At 37.7% G+C, this 18,979-nt stretch overlaps 1 protein-coding gene across 7 annotated transcripts in view; it reads left to right on the top strand.

Moving 5' to 3' along the window:
• LOC139712616 (uncharacterized) overlaps positions 1–18,979 on the top strand; it is a 164,405-nt gene that overhangs the window by 118,625 nt on the left and 26,801 nt on the right. For 5 of the 7 annotated variants that reach the window (XM_071624424.1, XM_071624422.1, XM_071624420.1 and 2 more), the window contains exons 2-3: positions 7,932–8,200; positions 16,122–16,402. The exons of the other annotated variants lie outside the window; for them this stretch is intronic. In XM_071624424.1, the coding sequence (XP_071480525.1) occupies positions 8,091–8,200; positions 16,122–16,402 (391 nt within the window). In that variant the 5' untranslated portion in view covers positions 7,932–8,090. The remainder of the gene's footprint in view (positions 1–7,931; positions 8,201–16,121; positions 16,403–18,979) is intronic. 7 annotated transcript variants of the gene reach the window in all.

Below are 18,979 nucleotides of genomic sequence, written 5' to 3'. Positions count from 1 at the left end.
TACTAGCCATCCCCTTTAAGTAGGGACTTTGATATCCACGGTTGTCTTGGTACTTTCTTATAATTCGATCTGGATTGACTTGACCATATAAGCATTACGTGTACAAGTATCTATAAGGATGTTCACGAAAACATCAAAGGACGAATTTACATTTCTTTGATTATAAACAGAGGACCAATCAACTGACCTCAATCCACGATTACATTCGGACGTGTCACGAAAACATTAGTTAAGGGTAGGCATTTTCATAGTAGAAAAGTGTGGTACAAGCGCATATATCGGAAATGATCGGTAAGATCAGAAACTACCATACCAGAAGTAACATCAGTAAATAGATTATTAACGAATATATTATCGATGAGAGTAGAAGTAGCATCAGATATCCGACTAGGTTTCCCGATAAGAGGAATGAATGATTTTGACAACAAAAAATTAAGAAAGTCTTGACAGATTAAAGTATCATTACAATTTAGAAGATTTATATTGAAGTTACCCATAATGAAGCATGTCTTATTGTCAAAGTGATCAACAGAGAGAAGATTGTGAAATAGCTCAATGAATTCAGAAAGGTTGGAATGTGGAGGTCTATAAATTTCCCCCAAAATGATTTCCCCCTTGTTTGGGGTCATGACCTCAATGAAAATACTCTCAAGGCATTCAGACATAATACAATTTTCATTTAACAGTTTGTGGTTTAAATTTTGCGTGACGTAGAAACCTACAACACCACCACTTTTGAAAGTCCTGTTTTTGGTAACTAATTTAAAACTGTCGATGGTAAATAGAGAAGAAGTTGACGTTTCCTTGAGCCAGGTTTCACTGAGACCGATAATGCTGTGTTTAAATTGTAATTCGTTGAGAAATAAGAGTAATTGATCGAAATTCTTCTAATGTTCAAACAGTGAAACAAAAAGTTCATTGCAGTGTGAATGAGAAAATGTAATTATTTCTTTTTCCAAGTGGTGGTGAGAAAGTTGGCTTTCATTTCGAGCAGACGCACCATAAGTGTCAAAATCAAGCTTCAGATCTTTGGTTTCTGTGTGTAAAGAAGTAATAAAATCGGAATCTTCAACTTCTTCACTGTCATAAGAATTTAGGGGGGGGGGGGGTTTAGTGCAGCTGATTGATAATCATTTGCATCGTTATCAGGAGAAAACATAGCGTTTATGAACTCATCCGTTATCAAAGGTGAACGAACACAAGTTGAATAATAACTTGATTACCGGAAATACATGTTCATGACTTAGAACACCGTAGGTCTCTTAGAAACGAGTTTCAGGAATAACATTCAGTCGGTAAGCATAGTATATTCATAACACACGGCGTTCACATTATGGTAGTGACCTTGCGGTTGGTAATAACTGTAATGCGCAGTGAATCTTTAGTGAAGGACAAATACAAGATGTCAAGGGACAGGCAGTAAATAAAGGAAAATTTCGTGTAACACACTGGACAAGGCTCTTGTTCTTCTTTTGTGTGTGTCCCATATAGCACTGCAGCTCTATGGTGTGTCCTATCCATAGAGATGTATACTAAGAACACTAGAGGGCGGACTCCGTAAAATCCCTGTGACCGATAGAAGGAGGCGTTCGCCATTTTGGTCCGGGCAAATTTCGACTAGCGACCGTACCGATAACGTATAGTGCTAGCGGAGCATGCAGGGAGATCGACGACGGGATGTAACGGCAGTAGGCTAGCATCTATGCCAAAGTCTCCATCGGAGTTTGGAAATTGAAAGTGTTCTTAAATTTGCAAATTCTACTTAAAGTAGCATAGATCTATGTTGCAAAATATGTGTTGCTTTTGGATGTAGAAACAGGAGAAAAGAAGGGGAGCGGAGTTTCCTTTCACAAGTAACTAAAATGACATTTATAGTGTGTGTTAAACAGATTGATTCAAGACAAAAAAAAAAGAAAAAGAAAAGAAAAGGTCTTGCAAAATTCATCAGGGGGCAATCCGCCCTCCCTCAGCCATTCTCGATCTAGTGCTACTAGATAGCTAATACAGTACATAACTATATGCAAGGTCGGCGGAACGGGGGGGGGGGGCATTAATTGCGCCCTTTCCAAAATTAAAAAAAATCCCCTTTTAAGTTTAAAAAGTGCTCTTATCTAAGTACCCTATTTGGCCCTTGACCCCCCCCCCCCCCCAAATAAAAAAAAAACAAACAAACAAACAAACAAACAAACAAACAAACAAACAATAAATAAATAAATAAAAAAATCGTTCTTCCACCCTTTGCTATACAGCAGTTAATTTGACTATGATGGTAGTGTGAGAAAAGCTAGAATACGTAATAATATGCCTGGTGACAGGACATATTATGCTCCGGCATTGATATCTTTCTGAAAATAGAGTTATATAGCATCATGGGTATGATTGGGCTTTTGGTTCAAGGCAGCCCCAGGGTGAGGATTAGGATTAGGGTTAGGTGTTATGATTTGGGTTAGGGTTTATGTAAGCTTCAACATTAGCATTTCGAGCTTGGACATTATGTCATGGAACCAATATGCCTACGCGTACTTATAGAAATGATTTATTTCATTTCCACCAACAACAAAAAAAAATAGACATACAATGAAACACTGGTATACACAGATGTCAGGACTATAGAATGCAGTCCCCTCATACAGAAAATATATAATTGCAAAAAAAAAATACAAAGATTGACGCAGCTTATAGGACAATTTAATGTAATTGCGGTAATTATCATATCACAAGGGGCACCCGGCTGTCTGGAGATCGACCGAGAGAACCCTTTATATTGCATGGACCATGGTCGTGTTCGGTCGGCTTGAAAGTATTACCTCGTGGAGAATAAGGTAAAACTTTGTTTAATTTTCATTTTCTTTACCACTCATAAGAGATTGCTGAGCAACTTCAATTTTTGAGTTGTTTCCTTCTCTCATCTCCGACCCCCTCATCTTCTTGCTGAAAGACAAGTAGGGCCTATATGCATTATACTAGTATGCGTGAGCGCTTGTGTACTTGTTTACGTGTCCACCACTACTGCGCTGCCCGGACGCGGTATTTGTTTTTGCCCGGACAAAGATGGCGCGCGGCCTTTTCAACTCGGCACACGAGCACTGCGTACGCGCCACACGCAGTCCGCGCTCTAGTATATTATTAGTATACATCTCTATGGTACCAACGCACCCTTTCGGCAAAACCGGGGGGGGGGGGGGGGTTGGACGAAGGGTGGGGTTCCAGTCAACGCGACGCGACCCAACGCTCCCAACGCACCCTTTCGGCAAAACCGGGGGGGGGGGGGGGGGCTTTGGACGAAGGGTGGTGTTCCCATTAACGCGACGCGCCACCACCCAACCCACTCTTTCGGCACAAGCCCTTTCTGGACGCCTGTTCAATCTAAAAAAAAAGAGGGTATCAACATTCTACGAATCAAACTGCAGATCCGATCGGTTTTTAAAGGCGAAATCATTTTGGATATACAGACAACAACCATCGCCTCTCTTTTCTCTTGCTTTATAAACAAAGTTATATCCAGCTAAATTGTACATCGCAGCAACACTTTCATCAAACCATGTTTCGGTGAATGCATATATACTGAATTGATGAGTTAAAGTCTGGCGGTGATCTTCAACTCGGTGGAATTTTGAGGCAAGACTTCGAGCATTCAAATGAAAAAGTGAAAAGGTGTGTGGCATTTGTAAATTCGAAACTTTAGCATTAAATGTGTCACTGAAGTAATGGTGACAGGGACTGTCTAAATCTTCCAAATTGCAATCAGATTCAATATCCTGTTCATCAACTGAGAGGACATTCACAATAGACAGATAGAGGCACTAAGTTTAGAGGTATCAATGTTAACATTGCTATAAAAAAAATTTCAGTGTACACTGGAATTCATCATCATCTACTATTCTGGTTGGGAACTCTGCTGCCATACAGAAGGAGCATAACCATATTCGAGAGGACAATTTCTCGGCATCTACGTCGGAAACAATTTTCATGGCACACATTGCCGCATTTGCATTGGCGTTATACTTATCATTCTTGTTTCGTACTACTTTTAAACATATGTTACATTTAATTATAGCTCACGGACATAAACAAGGCAAGTGCCAAATTGTGTCTCGCCCATTCGCATACAAGGAATTAATATTTCTATAACTCCCAGAAGTTAATTGACCTGCTTATGACCTTTGACCTTGTGGTGACCTTCAACACCCCAAGGGACATTTACCATCCAAGTTTGGTCACAAACGGACAAAGGGATCAAAAGTAATGAGCCATAATCGAATTAAAACATGCCATAAAAACTTAACATTGGGCCCTAAAAATTTGTTGACCCCTTTCTGTGACCTTTGACCTTGTGATGACCTTCAACTCCCAAGGGACATCTACCGTCCAACTTTGGTCACAAACGGACATAGGGATCAAAAGTTATGAGCCACAATCAAAACGCCCCTAAAAACATAACATTGGGCCCTAAAAGTTTGTTGACCCCTGTCTGTGACCTTTGACCTTGTGGTTACCTTCAACTCCCCAAGAGACATCTACCATCACCCAAGTTTGATTGCCATTGTAGCAACATGTGCTGAGTTACATGTGATAAGAGAGTCTTGCAAGTAAACTTTAACGTATGACCTCAAATGACATTTGACCTTATCATGTGACCTCTTACAGCACCCATAACATGAAGGTACCCCCAGTACATCCATCATCCAAGTTTCATTGCCATTGTAGCAATATGTGTCGAGTTACGTGTGATAAGAGAGTCTTGCAAGTAAACTTTAACGTATGACCTCAAATGACCTTTGACCTTATCCTGTGACCTCCAACGGCACCATAACATGAAGGTACCCCCAGTGCATCTATGACCCAAGTTAGGTTGTAATCCAAGCAACTTATATGAAGTTATTTGTCAAAAGAGAGTCTTGCAGGTAAACTTTAACATAGAAAAGAGAGTCTTGCACATACTCTTTAATATATGACCTCAAATGACCTTTGACATCATCACATGACCTCCGACAACACCATAACATGAAGATACCCCTAGTGCTTCTATCATCCAAGTGTGGCTGCCATTGCTGTAACAGTTGCCATGTTATGCATCATAAGAGAGTCTTGCAGGTAAACTTTAACATTTGTGACGGACGACGGACGGACGCCATTTGGATCCCTTAGTCTCGCCTTCACCTCCGGTGGGCGAGACAAAAACGGTACAAATAATAAAGAAAATTGAGAGTTTCTTAGGACAATAACAATGGTTACAAGGATTGAGTAATTACCGAAGTGCAAAGAAAGAAAAATGTTATGCACTATTGGGATTGGAACGTGCATGGGTTCAAAGTTCCGGAAGTCAATGATTTTCTATCTGATATTCAGCTTTTTGTAGATCTGCTCTACACACGACCATCAGAAGTTTGTTGTTTATCTTACCATTCTGTGACCACACTTTGTTGGTTGGTGCAGGGTACGATATTCGTTCAGCCATCCTTGCCTTTCACCGGTGAGACTCTCATGAACAGATGTTCGTACCCTTCAGCTCTTTCCTGTTTGCATAGAAGAGCGCTCGTTGATCGTATATTTTAGGCTTCATCACCCAAACTTTATATGATAGGATGTTTTGTGGTACAACAGACCTACACATATGCATAATGTCATATCTTGAAAATATTTTAAATCACTGCTCCCAAAGGTAAACAGAACCTTTAACATGGAAGCACACATCGCAAATGTGTGTAAATCATTATACCATAATTATGTCATATAATCTTATACGTATTGTACAAATATACTTGGCCTTGCGAGTTTCTTGTTAAAACTGTGGGCAGAGGTGACTCCAAAATAGTACTATTTTGGAGTCACCGAGGCCCATAGTTTTAACAAGAAACTCGAAACTAGGCAAAGTATATTTGTTTTATATTTTCGATCAAAAATTTGAATAAAAAGTGAAAATTATTATATAGGCTTAGCCGCACTGCGGCGGCAGCGCAGCGCCTTCAATACGCAACAGTGCGAGAGATCGGAAATTGAAAAACGTAGTAGCCGTGACACCGCTAGAGTTGGCCGTCGCATGTATCCAAGCGATCGTATGGCCGCTGCAAACCTGAACACTAGAATTCGGGACCGGTCGGGTACAGTATTGTAAAGAAGGGTGATTGTGACATCATTTTGCAAATAGTATACTATTTGCAAAATAGTATACTATTTGCAAAATGTCATCATAAAAGTGACGTCATTTTGCAAATAGTACTTCATGGAGTGTCAAACACACCAACATTCTAAAATAGTTCAAAATACCTATAATCACGTGAAGCTCTTTTAACCAATTAATGGAAGACAAATTTATGATCCAAAATATAATAGGAATATTTCGATGAGAATAGTATGAAAATGATTGTCCAAGCATGTATTATTAGTAAATTGGATTATTGTATATATACTCCCTGATTCTCAAGTTTGGGGCCTGCAGCGAGTCCAAAACTCCTGCGCAAGGCTTATTTGTAACAAATCCAGGTTTTCAAGGATTACTCCTCTTCTGAAAGACTTAAACTGGCTTCCGATTCGTAAACGAATATTGTTTAAGATTTTGTTGATTGTATATAAGTCACTCATTGGTCAAACCCCCAGGTACATATCCGAATTATTCGTATTTAAATCCCATAGACACACTCACAATTTGCGCAGTTCTAAGGACACTCTTCTCTTACAAATTCCAACATGTAAAACAAAAGTAACACTGGGAGACAGAGCATTTGCCTGTGCAGCCTGTGCAGCTCTACCAATAGAAGTCCGGAAATCCCCAACCGTCATAATAGCAGTCTTTAATTTACGGCTCAAAGCACATCTTTTCATTTAACTGTTCGTTATCATCAAACACATCAGAAGCTTTTGCAGCGCAGAAGATTATATATATATATCACTCGAATTAAAAATATGCCGTTTTTAGCTCCCAACTCCTGAACATTAAATACGTTTTCTTCCCCTTCCCTTCTTTCCTCTTCTCTTTACTTTTGCTATTTGAGTACCCTCTTATTCTTGTCCCTTATTCTCGTTTTTCTTATTTTTCCTTTTGTATTTTCCACCTCGTGTTGTCCTTTTCGGTCAAGTGACATTCAAAATACATGAAAGTTTTGTGTTAGATATTCTATATATACGTATGTGTTGTGTTCCTTCTGTTAAAAAAAATGAATTGTTCCAAGTCGTAATTCTTACGCGCCCTTGTCCAATTCAAGCGATTTGATAATTGACGAACGGACTCCTCCACCTTTATACAAATAAATTAACAAACGGACTCCTCCACCTTTATACCAATAAAGATTTGTCGTCATGAAATATAGAATGTATTATTTACATAATTATACTGCGAACCCCTGGTTATATGTCCATGATTTTCGAATATGTGATATTGTCATACTTATTTTTGTTCTATACAATGGATAAATAAAACTTACTGAAACTGAAACTGAAACACATCCATGCACACACACACACAAACACACACTCACATACACACACACAAGTGAGCGCAGCACGCAAACAGAAAAGGCTCCGGGACTATGATTAGTTCCTGAGTGTAATCGGCCTTCTTGATCGTTTTTTTTTTCTTATTCGTTTATTTCTTTACACAAACGATGCAGGTAGGTCTATATACAACTAAAAGTAGACTTCATAATCATGATAGTAATCAAACTATTCGAATCCATTTTTTTTTTTTTTTAATTCTGCGTTCTTTTGGATGAGCACATGCAGTCAAATGCAAGTCAGAATATCTTACTCAAGTCAGATATTGGTCAATCAGAATTTTGTACTTAGATAATTATGTATGTTTAATGTTTTATGTTTAATGAAGATCTCAACCTTTTTGCAACAGTGCCCAGGAGACAGTTCTCTATCCTACACAAATATAAAGTACACTGATCAATGACAGCAAAAAGAGTGATCATATGCCTTTTTCATTCCAGGTCATGAACTAAGAATTCAGTCCGGTGAGGTGTTCTGATGATCAGTTCATCGATTAACCACGAACTTCTCCCAGTCTAACCACCTTACGACGTGAAATCGCCAGTATAGGACAAACCTACTACAACCCTGCACCATCCTCCATTTCGACTTCATGCATTATGGGCGGCAATACTTCGCTGAAAATCATGCCCAAACAGCGTGAGAAGGAAGAACAGCCAGCTAAGGCTGAAAAACATGTCAAGTTTCAACACCAAGTTCATGAGAAGAGGTAAACCATATCACAGTCAAAACAGGAAATTTTAATCAGATAGGAATGTCTTCAAATCGTCCGTATGACTTTCAGTTTTGATGGCAGGCAGGATAGTGGATAAAGCTTGCATACCGGGTTTCTTAAAAAAAAAGAATGGAAAGTTCCAAGTGTATGTTTCTGACCTTTGTAAAATCATGTTCAGTTCAGTTGAAAAACATTTTGCAATGATTGCTTCACAAAAGGAAAACCAGTCGGGAATTTTCACCGTGATTGACATGAGTTTTCAATAGGCACATTTCGACTCATGATTACAATGATTCGCAGACTTAACTGATCATCTGGATTAGGGCTGGTTTTATTCTCTCAGCCATTCGAACTTTGTTTTGCATTGTACAAAATGATCGACTACTTTGATTGCATGATAAGATTAGCATCTGGGAAACCTATATCCATTTGTGTACGTTACATCGACTTTCTCCTGTTTGTGAGTCGTCACATAGGAGATTGCCTAATTCGTCGGCGTTTTCACGAACCGACGCTATTTCGTTTTTGAGCGAAAATGCAGTTCTGAGAAAATCGCGTTTAAAGATCTCACAAGTTTTAGACAACGTTTTCAATGACTTTTCCTGTCTTGTGTGTGAAAATTTTGACAGGGTGATGAGAGTGGAAGTTGTTCTTCCTATCCATAGTGTAATTTTAGTGTGAATTCAAAAAAATTACGATATTTCTGTCTTCAAACTCACTGCGTCGGTTCGTAAATCCATCGTTTCATGCGCACACCATAGGTTATGTACTTAAGCGCGGGTCTCACGAACCGACGTAAGTTGTATTACGCCGGTTCGTGAGACCCGCGCTGTAGGGCCTGTACAATAGGTAACGTGCAATACGCGTGTATTTACGAACCGTCGCTATTTCATTTTCGTATGTGTTTACATACAAATACTATTAGGGCTATACCTGCTTATCAACAATAACCTTATTAATTGAAATTAATTGTCATGTAATGATTGTTGTGATGATTACAATACATTTAGTGATAATTAAGATGATAATACAAGCCAGTTTCTCTTAATTGTTCTAAAAAGAGTGTTGTCATTGTTTTCATCTTCATTTAGTACACGCATGCATTGTTATTATAGCTGTGGTTGACCGTTCCAAAGATTTCTTTGCCCCCCCCCCCCCTTTTTTGTGGATAGGGCCTATATTATTATTTAACACTTTTGCAATTGGACATCTATCATTTGGTAATACATGTATTCGGTATGCTGTGTTTCATATTTTTTACTTTTTACTGTTTTTTTTTTACTTAATTAACTTACTTTTTCATTTTTCACATTATTTTTAATTCAAATTCAGTTCACTTCTTTCATAATAATTATGAATGTTTGTTCTAAGATGAAGGATACCGCTAAATCTTGGGAAAAAGACGTGCCAGTCAGTAATAATTACTTGTATTTACTCATCTTTCATACTCATGCATGCACTCTGTTATTTCTTTCTCTGAAATAATATATTAATTTCTTTATTTCTTATTATTCCACATATTTGTGACATTTACTTTGTCACAATTTTTATCAGTGTCATTATTGTCATTTGGCTCGCATGCGAAATCACTCATAATTCCTCATTTTCCATCTTTCTCTTTCCTGCTCAACAGATTCTATGATAGCTGCACCTGATCATATAAAAACATAAAACTCATCCTGCATGCACTCTTCGAAACTGATAAACTCCTAAAAATACATGAATATCAACACTATCAGAATTTCAAGCTTCATTTTAGATATATGATAATGGTCATGTTTTATTATGCCTTTTGCAGCAATATATTGAAGAGGTACATTATGTAATCGAAGAAACATAGGTCCTCAATAAAATATCAAATTTGAATTATTCAGAGATGAGTAATGACAATGGGAAGGATAACAATTGTGGAAGAGCTCCATAAATCAATACATATCTAATGGCAAATGGAGATGGAATCAAGATTCAAGAATATGTGTAATTCAAGTTCATTATTATATCAGTTCTTGTGTGTTCACAAAAAGAGGAACACAGTTCGAATATGCACACCAAATCTTACATCGTACATTTACATCTATAGAGTGCGGACGGAACATATACAAGAGAAAGAATAACATTCTCAAATTAATACATCAAGCATAATTACATGTATGTATATGACCACACAAAGATGTTGCTGCATATGCATGAAGCTTGAGAGTGCTGCAACACCCATATGCTCAGATAAAAACTTGATGTATATCATACAAAAGAGAAGAGGTACTGCATGTACATGTAGTTACACTATTCACAGGACAGTAGAGAAAAAGCACGAGAGAGAGAGGGAAATGGGTGTCTAAAATAGGTCGATGTAAGGAGTGCCAAGCCAATTAAGTCTCTAATAGAAGTCATACATATATAAGGAAACAAATTAATCACAACATAAATGATCATGCTCATGTTAACCAATAATTAGCATCTAAAAATGTGTGTAGAAAGCCCATAATATCAGCCTTTCGCCCCGAAGGCTTGTTACATATGAGAAAAGAGAAATTTTGGCCGACCCCCCCCCCCCTCCCTGTGAATCCTTAATCCACCAGTACTATAACACATTCTGAGAATGTGTTTGTACATGTACTAGCAAATTCACAAGAGGGGTGGGGAAATTCAGCCAAAATTGTGTGTGGCTAAAATAATTAAAAAGAAAGGTCATCAGCAAAACTACGGGGTGGATGCAGACGAATTTTCATGTGATGACTAAAAAAAAATGCAGCTAAAGGAAAAAAAAAGACGGCGGAGAGGGGCCAAGGCTAATTTGACTCCCCTCCCCCCCCCCCACCAAAAAACAAACAAACAAACAAACACCACTGTTTTACAGCACCTTTAAAGGACTCTTAATTTTTTGTTTGTTAAAAACAAACGTCTCGAAGTAAAGAATTCCATATTGTAGGCGAAATGTAGACCGATACAGTGTATAAAGTGTACATCCCAAGCTATTAAAGAAAAAAAAAACAGATTATGAATATCATTTAAAGTAAGAATTTCAGTGTGTTTAATCATCTTTAGTTGAGTTGCAAATGACATGTACATATTTAATAAGAGCAGTAAACTTCGAAGCGCCCCCAAGCCCTTCTATGCTTAATTATTCATGTGTAAAGGTAGCGCCAGGGCACTCCGGTGGTCTAGTGGTTATGACGCTGGTCTAGTAATCCAGAGGTCGTGGGTTCGAATCCTGCTTGGGCTGCCTCTGATTTTTTTTTTTTTTTCCACAGCATCCTACAAACTGCACACTGCAGTTGCGTGCGTTACTACGGATGGAGACAAATGAATAATCTATTATTTTAATATACAATGTTTGACATCCTTATTGCAATCACTTTCTTTAATTGTAAATTTAGAGACATAATGAATTATTATTAAAAGAAATCAAATTTCTGTATTTTGTTGTGAGTTTGCATGGGAACATACACGTATCATAATTTACAATTTTAGTTAGATAAAGAACATCTTACAACAGAACTGTCTAGTGATGGTTGAATAATTATGTCAATTTGTTATAAGTCCTATCATTTACATGGAGTGCATGTTCCCATGTTTATAAGAATCATACGTGACACATTCAAAGTGGGTTGAAGACAACAATATAATAAATAAAAGAATAAAGGAGAATAGAACTTAATCTGATTACAGCATCATCTAAATATTGCCAATGTGCACTTAGAAATCTATCAAGATTTATCACAAGGTTATGATTACCACACAAAACCTTCAAGATTTATTATCATGAAATACATACCAATGAACACTTAAAAAAATCTAACATTCCATATCCACATGAAGCTTTCCTTGATATAAATGTCTCTCTGTAGTGTTATTAAAGTGTAGCAAAATTGTAATTACGACATCACAGAATGGAATGCATTGTTTTCACCTTCAATCTTAGGATCTCCTTTCATGTTTCCACTTTACAATCACATTTCACTGTAGATATACCGTCCTTATGTTGTCGCCCTTCATCCCAATTTCTCCCTTCTATCCTATCTGTAGATTGTCTTCTTTCCTAAGCCATTGTATTCACATTCCTTGATGATCAGCACGATGCTGTACTTTTTTCTTCTTCTCTGAAACAGTCCAGCTCTTCGCTACTACATGGCACCAGTCATCTGAAAGAAAAGAAAGAAATTAAGAACTTTTGATTAAAATCAAACATCATGGCACAAGATACAACTTTAATTTTGAGAAGAAAAAAAAATCAGCCAACAAAACTGAAGTTGAAATTATTTTGCTCTATTTATATTAAACATAAAACAAAATGGTAGGCCTATGCAGGATCAAAGAATGTCAAAAATGCTGCTGTTCGTATTTGATGCATATTCAAATTGTCTCTTCATTTACACATTTTACTGATGCAAGATATTACGTTTAGCACTTGGTATGTCTCATGTAGAAATTGAATTATCATTCACATGAATATAAATCTACATGTATTTGTAAACAAGGCATTGCATTGAAATAGCTGAATATTACTACATGTACCTGCATTTGGGAAACAGTCTATGTCAATCAAACCTGTTTCTTATCAGAGACTGTAACATCTTAATTAGACCTAGACTCTACATTATCATTCAGCTTTTAAAGGTATTAACCATTCACCTATAAAACACTGGCATTGTCATGTGCATCATATTTCTTTGATACTGCACATATTTTCATGAAGTCTGCACAAGAATGCAAATGAAACACGTCTGCTGTTTGGTATTTATGAAAAAAAAAATCACTAACCCGGAAGTCCTTGGCCTTAGGAATAACACGTGGCGAGTTAGTAGGAATTGACGTTAAAATAGAATAAGAATAGATCTACTAAATAGGCCTTTGCCTCATGAATGTCTGGTCTAATTTTAGACTAAGTGAAGTCTAGACCTTTCACTTTTAAGTTACCAGTCGTTCACAAAATTTATATTATAGAGCTAGACTACATCTAGATCTAGACATCTTATACTATTAGATCTAGACATCTTATACTATTAGATCTTGGCAACTTTTGTCTTTGTGACACGAAATTTACACGTCACGGATGATATTGCGGCGATATCCAACAGGATGACAGTACCACTATTACTGACTCAGTAAGTTGACATAGATAACTAACATCAACTTGTTAACGTACGTTAGAGATGGCACCATATACAATAACCGGTGACACTGACACTGACAGATCTAACGACTACGTTTAGACTAACGTTAAAGAGTTAGACTCGCCATCTCAGTAAGTCGGCCAAAGACAAAGTCAATACAGGGCTAAGTCAGTGTTACTGTTATGTTAGGCCTAACAAATGTTAACGGTTACTCGGTTAGGTTAGGTTTACCAGGACTCAAGAGTCCTGGTTAAATCAGTCGAGGGACATTTCTTAGAAGTCCTTCGATTCCAAGAATAAAAAGGGTGAAAGAACAAAGGGAAAAAAGGAAAGAAGAAAGGACAAAAGATTATGCATGGATGCTGTGGAAATCGACAGCGCTACTGTATCACTAACAATCACGCGTGAATATGTAAACGCCATTTGGTTGGGCCGCATTCACAAGTTTTAGGGAAAAAAAGCCCCACCGCTGTGCTTCAAAGGTACTCAACTCGAACTATAACGTTAGACATAATGTCACATATCTACACACAGTACGGTACTAGGGCTGAATTCACAAGTATACTATAACACTGCACTGTACAGGAAAGCCACCTAACCTGTAGAGTACTAGTTGTACTACTCGTAGTGTTTAGGTAGTATCACTAGACCACATACTGTCATAGATGACATCTAGGCCTACACCAACGCTGCACACTGGCACTGGTCCGACGGTCCCTGACCAGGAAAAATCACTGTTGGACACTGACCAGTAACTTTTTCAGGAATGGACCAGTAAAAATTGGGGGAAAAAATGGGTGGACTCTACCTACTATTACCACTAGTCTAGATGTAGATCTAGAGCTAGACTATAGACTCTGTGTTAATTTGACTTGGTCTTAGACTTCAGCTGATCTTAGTTTTAGTAACTGGCATTACAAGTAAAAGTCTTAACTTAGACTTAATAGTTAAACTTGAAAGTTAAAGTCTAACATGTCTAACTTTATTCTTTACTCTTCCTTTGAGTTTTACTTTTAGACTTTTTACTTTTTTTTTAGTTTAGTAGGCCTACTTTGTCAATCTCATGATTTCATTTTCAACTCAAGTCAAGGCATAGCCAGGAGTGTCTTCGAGACTTTGACATCTTGCATGTCTTGCACACAGACGTTACGACTACAGTACTCAGTAGTCTCAGAAGCAACGACATAAGTTGAAAAGAAACTATAAATAATATGATTTGGGATCTAATTTGAAATTGGATGGCGTTTACAGACTAGGCTTCATAAGCATCACGCGATTGAATACATGGGACTACACTCTACCGCAATTAATGGTTATGGTAGTCCAACTGAAACTGTTATTTTGAGCATGATTTTAATAGGATTATAGCTTACCATTCACTTCACTCGTGGACAGTGGGCTGGCTTAGGTCGTCATTCATCTTTCAGAAGGTTTGGTTCTCACTCTGAGATCTGGATTAGGGCCAAAACCTAATTCTAGGCCAGTAAGTTAAACAAAGCTCAAAATAATGCAACTGCGACGGTTCGTAAAACCCGCATTGCTCTTCACCCTAGCAATTCGGGTTTCACGAACCGGCGTATCTTTACTGCGTCGGTTCGTGAAACCCCTTTTTCTCAATTTCTCGATATTTTGAGTACCGTCGTTTTTTTCTTTCTTTGATAAAATTAAGAATAATTAATTTTGTGATCTAAAATTTTGGGATTTGGTAGAGTTTTGAAAGCACTTTCATTTGGTACCAATATCTCGATTTTGAAAATTTTGACCAAAATCGAAATAGCGTCGGTTCGTGAAAACGCCGACGAATTGTCAGGTATTCACGAAGAAGGGAAGATCTGGTTATGGCCTCCATCGAGGGTTACTCATTTCAAAGTACTAGTGCACAAAAAAAAAATGATTAAAAAGGAAAACAACAACTACAAACTTGGTTCATTGATGATCAGAAATTTAAAAAGAAATGTCTGAACTACCTCCTTGCATGCCAATAAGTGTCCGAATGAAAATGAATGAATAGCTCGAACACACAAAAGATGCTCATCATTAACAGAAATAACCATGTGATGCCTTTAATCACTGCAATGTAAATGGATGTGCTATTGTCTATTGTGGTGAGTATACCGGCCTACTCGATGGTGTAGGCCTTGATTTTGTAGTCTCATAATTGTTAGAAAGGTACAATAAATGGATGTTTAAATTCGTTATGTTTCAGTCATAACACTCTGACGAAACACTAATGTAAGCTGATTATACGACAGAAATGAATACATTTAGTTCACACAGCAGATCTTGGATGTATTGTATCACACATCTCCCTTGCAAATTGAGAGGCATGTAAGTAACCCCACCGCAACAAAAGACTGAATCTTATCAATTAGAAATCTCTCTCTTTTTTTTTTAAGCTCGATGTTCTATTGGAGATGACGCCTGTCTGGAGTTCAGGAGGTCTTAGTTTCGAATCCTGCTCGAGCACGTACGCCCATGATTGTTTATCATGGCTGCTACTAGAACACTAATCATTTCAGTGCTTATTTTTGTCGATATAGGGCAATCGTCAATCAGTTGCAGCAGAAATCTATCCTTGATGACCCAATATTACAGATTTAATGCATTTACTGCCACCCATGCATTGTTTTCACTTAGGGCTTCAACCCCTATAATACCGCAGGGGACTCAATCAGGGATAAAATATGATTTACATCAGACTTGAACAAGCAGAACTGATCGGGGCACTTCATTATTCATGTAATTAATGTATATAATCATACAGAATTCAAAATGGGCCCATTCCTCTCAATTTATCACAGGATGTCAGACGATGTGGATACCCTTCTGAAAGGTATTGCATTAGATATCTCAAACAATGAAGACATCGAGAACCTTGGGAAACAATTGGGTTTCACTTTGGGAGAAATCCAGAACTTTATCAAAACCAACAATCGTTACCATGAAGTAACCAGTGATGGAACTGTCAGCATGCTTCGTAAGTGGAGCCAAAGGGTAAGCTCGTCGTCACTTCGATCAGACCTGAGAGAAGCTCTGATGACAGCCAAACTTGTCCGGATTGCTGAGACATATCTACCATCGGGTAGGTCATCATACTGTAAAGATTAAAAGTGATGAAAAGTATTGTGTGCAGATGCATAGGGTAATTTTCCTATAGACAGAGTGATTCAGGAGACAAACATGACATTGATCATTAAAAGAGTAGTCCTAATTAAATAGATATACACCGTAATATTGTCACGATCTTTTCCTCTACCATTTTGTGTTAAATGCATACAGAGTGTGTTGTTATATTCACTCTCATTTTTGTTTAATGTTTGTAATGTTTATGTTACGTAGTGTAGATGCTATTTACATGGTAAAATCAATCAATCAATCAATAAAATGATAATAATAGCTCATGGCAAAACAAATCGTGTGTTTAACTTTAGTCATACATTGTATAGGCATTTTATCCGGCATTGTGTCATCATTCTGTTTGGAAAGTGAGGTTGAATTCCAACAGCTGTTTGTGCACTCTGTCATAACCCTTTGTGTCCTTTACTTTAATTACCAGTCCCCTATCCCCTCTTCAGCTTACCATTAAAAAGTAAGCACACTTGATGACAAATAAAAACAAAAGCTAAAGGTCTTGAATCATTCATATACACCTCACTGTTTTAACAATGTCATAACAGCAATTATTAATAGAACGGGGGGGGGGGGGGGTGTTTCATAAAGCTGTTCGTATATGCCCAAGTTGTTCGTAAAAGCACCAAGTTGCTTGTAAGTGCACCCAGTTGTTAAGTCCTTCATAGATTCGTTCGTAAAATTACTATCAACTGAGGCTGTTTCATAAAGATCTGAGTTGTTTGTAAGTTCAAGAAGGTGCTTGTACCTTTACGACAGATATGGTTCAGGTTGCTCTTAAAAATCAAATGTGTTTGTAAGCCGTTCGTAAGTGTTTCAGAGCAACAAAACACCTGCAAGCAGATTAGGGAAAGAAGGGTATTTCTGTGCAGGCAGAACCCTAGTAGAGGGTTCTTTACCCTTTGCTGGCGTCACACGAGCAGGATAGTGTATTTTGGCCAACCTGTTGGCACATGCTCTACGATTATACAGGACAATCAGAAAAAGACCTCTATCCAATCTCTTACAAGTGTGCATTTATTGCAGTAATATAATTTGCCTTTCAGTGTACTTTATATAACATACATCTATATTAGGATTAATAATATCATCTCAGTTTTCCTGTGTTGAGTTGTGCCAGATTTCTGATTGGCTGTTTCTATGGGAAGTAGCCATTCCAGCACGATTTGCTATCTTAACATCTTTCTCATATGAAATGTGGCCCTGAAAGTTAAGATCTCGCTGAGACGCTTATATGCCAATTCCACTATGATCATAATGGACGCCATGTTATTGTAATGAATTGCCTTTTTATGAAGGGCAATCACCATTATAGTAATTAAAATTGTAACGAGACTGTCCTGCAGTCATTATGGATGATCTCAGTGCAATTAGCTAAATATAGGTTTTCCCGGTCAATTTCATACTTTTGTCACTCAAATTCATTAATGTGCATTCAAATTCACGCAGCGCACGCGTGCGAAAATATTCGGGCATTCAAATTCAGAATCCGAGCGATCAATTTCATTTATGGGCGTTCTATTTCGTTTTCATGAAATCAAATTCACGATTGGGCATTCAATTTCAAAATGCGAGCACCGACTTTCCTACTCGTGCATTCATATTCATGCGATAGTCACGTGATAGTCCCAATGAGCTTGTTTGGAGCGTTCAAATTCATTTTTAGGCGATCAAGTTCCTACTTCGTGCAATCAATTTAACGAGGAAAATGGAGTAGACTTTTAAAAAAGGAAAAAGGGCCAACACAACCTATGAAGGCTTGCATATAGTGTAATTAAGATTGTTTACAGGTTCTACATTGTCCTCTGCTCATGTATTCTTAGTTTTTCATCTCAATAAATTTCAAATTGCAATGTCCAATCAGCAGTGCATCCAAACAACACAACGACTAGTAATCATATTTCTTGATGATACTGCATGCTGACAACGCCCCAACACCAACCACATAATGACAATTCATCAATTTAAAGACAAGCTGACACACAATGATCTCACATAGTCCCGCAAAAGTAAATCAATAAGACAGCAATACACAACAAACAACACGTATAAAATGTTCATTTATCAGTTTCAATATAGTCGAAAATTGTTTTTTTTTTCCTTGAAAGTGTCAACCAACCCACCGTATTATGCTCGTCTGTAGGCCTATACAGTGCCTAATGTTTGTTTGTTTGTTTGTTTCATTTTCCATATCAAAGAAGATGGCTGGATAACCCATATTCAGCTGCAAAAGCTGGTCTTCCATATGGGGTCCAGCTAGATGTTCTGCTCTTTGCGATGAATAAATGAAGTGGGATCTTTTACGTGCATGAGTTGTGACTCTCTAACACTTATGGGACCTCCATTTTATGTCCAGTCCGAGGGACATGTGCCTAAATATTCCTATTTGCTAAGCGCGAGTTCAAAATTGTCAATGAACAGGTGGACCTCTACTGCAAAATAAATAATCATCATAAATCCCAATATATTCAAAGCCAAATGAGAAACATGCACACACGGCCCCAAACTAACTAAATTCAGGACTTCTTTT

Source organism: Diadema antillarum, unplaced genomic scaffold, assembly GCF_040938485.1.
Source record: "Diadema antillarum isolate AM-2024a unplaced genomic scaffold, OU_Dant_1.0 seq00001829_RagTag, whole genome shotgun sequence".
In the NCBI taxonomy this organism is placed as follows: Eukaryota; Metazoa; Echinodermata; class Echinoidea; order Diadematoida; family Diadematidae; genus Diadema; species Diadema antillarum.
This window is presented reverse-complemented; position numbering and strand designations above follow the sequence as displayed.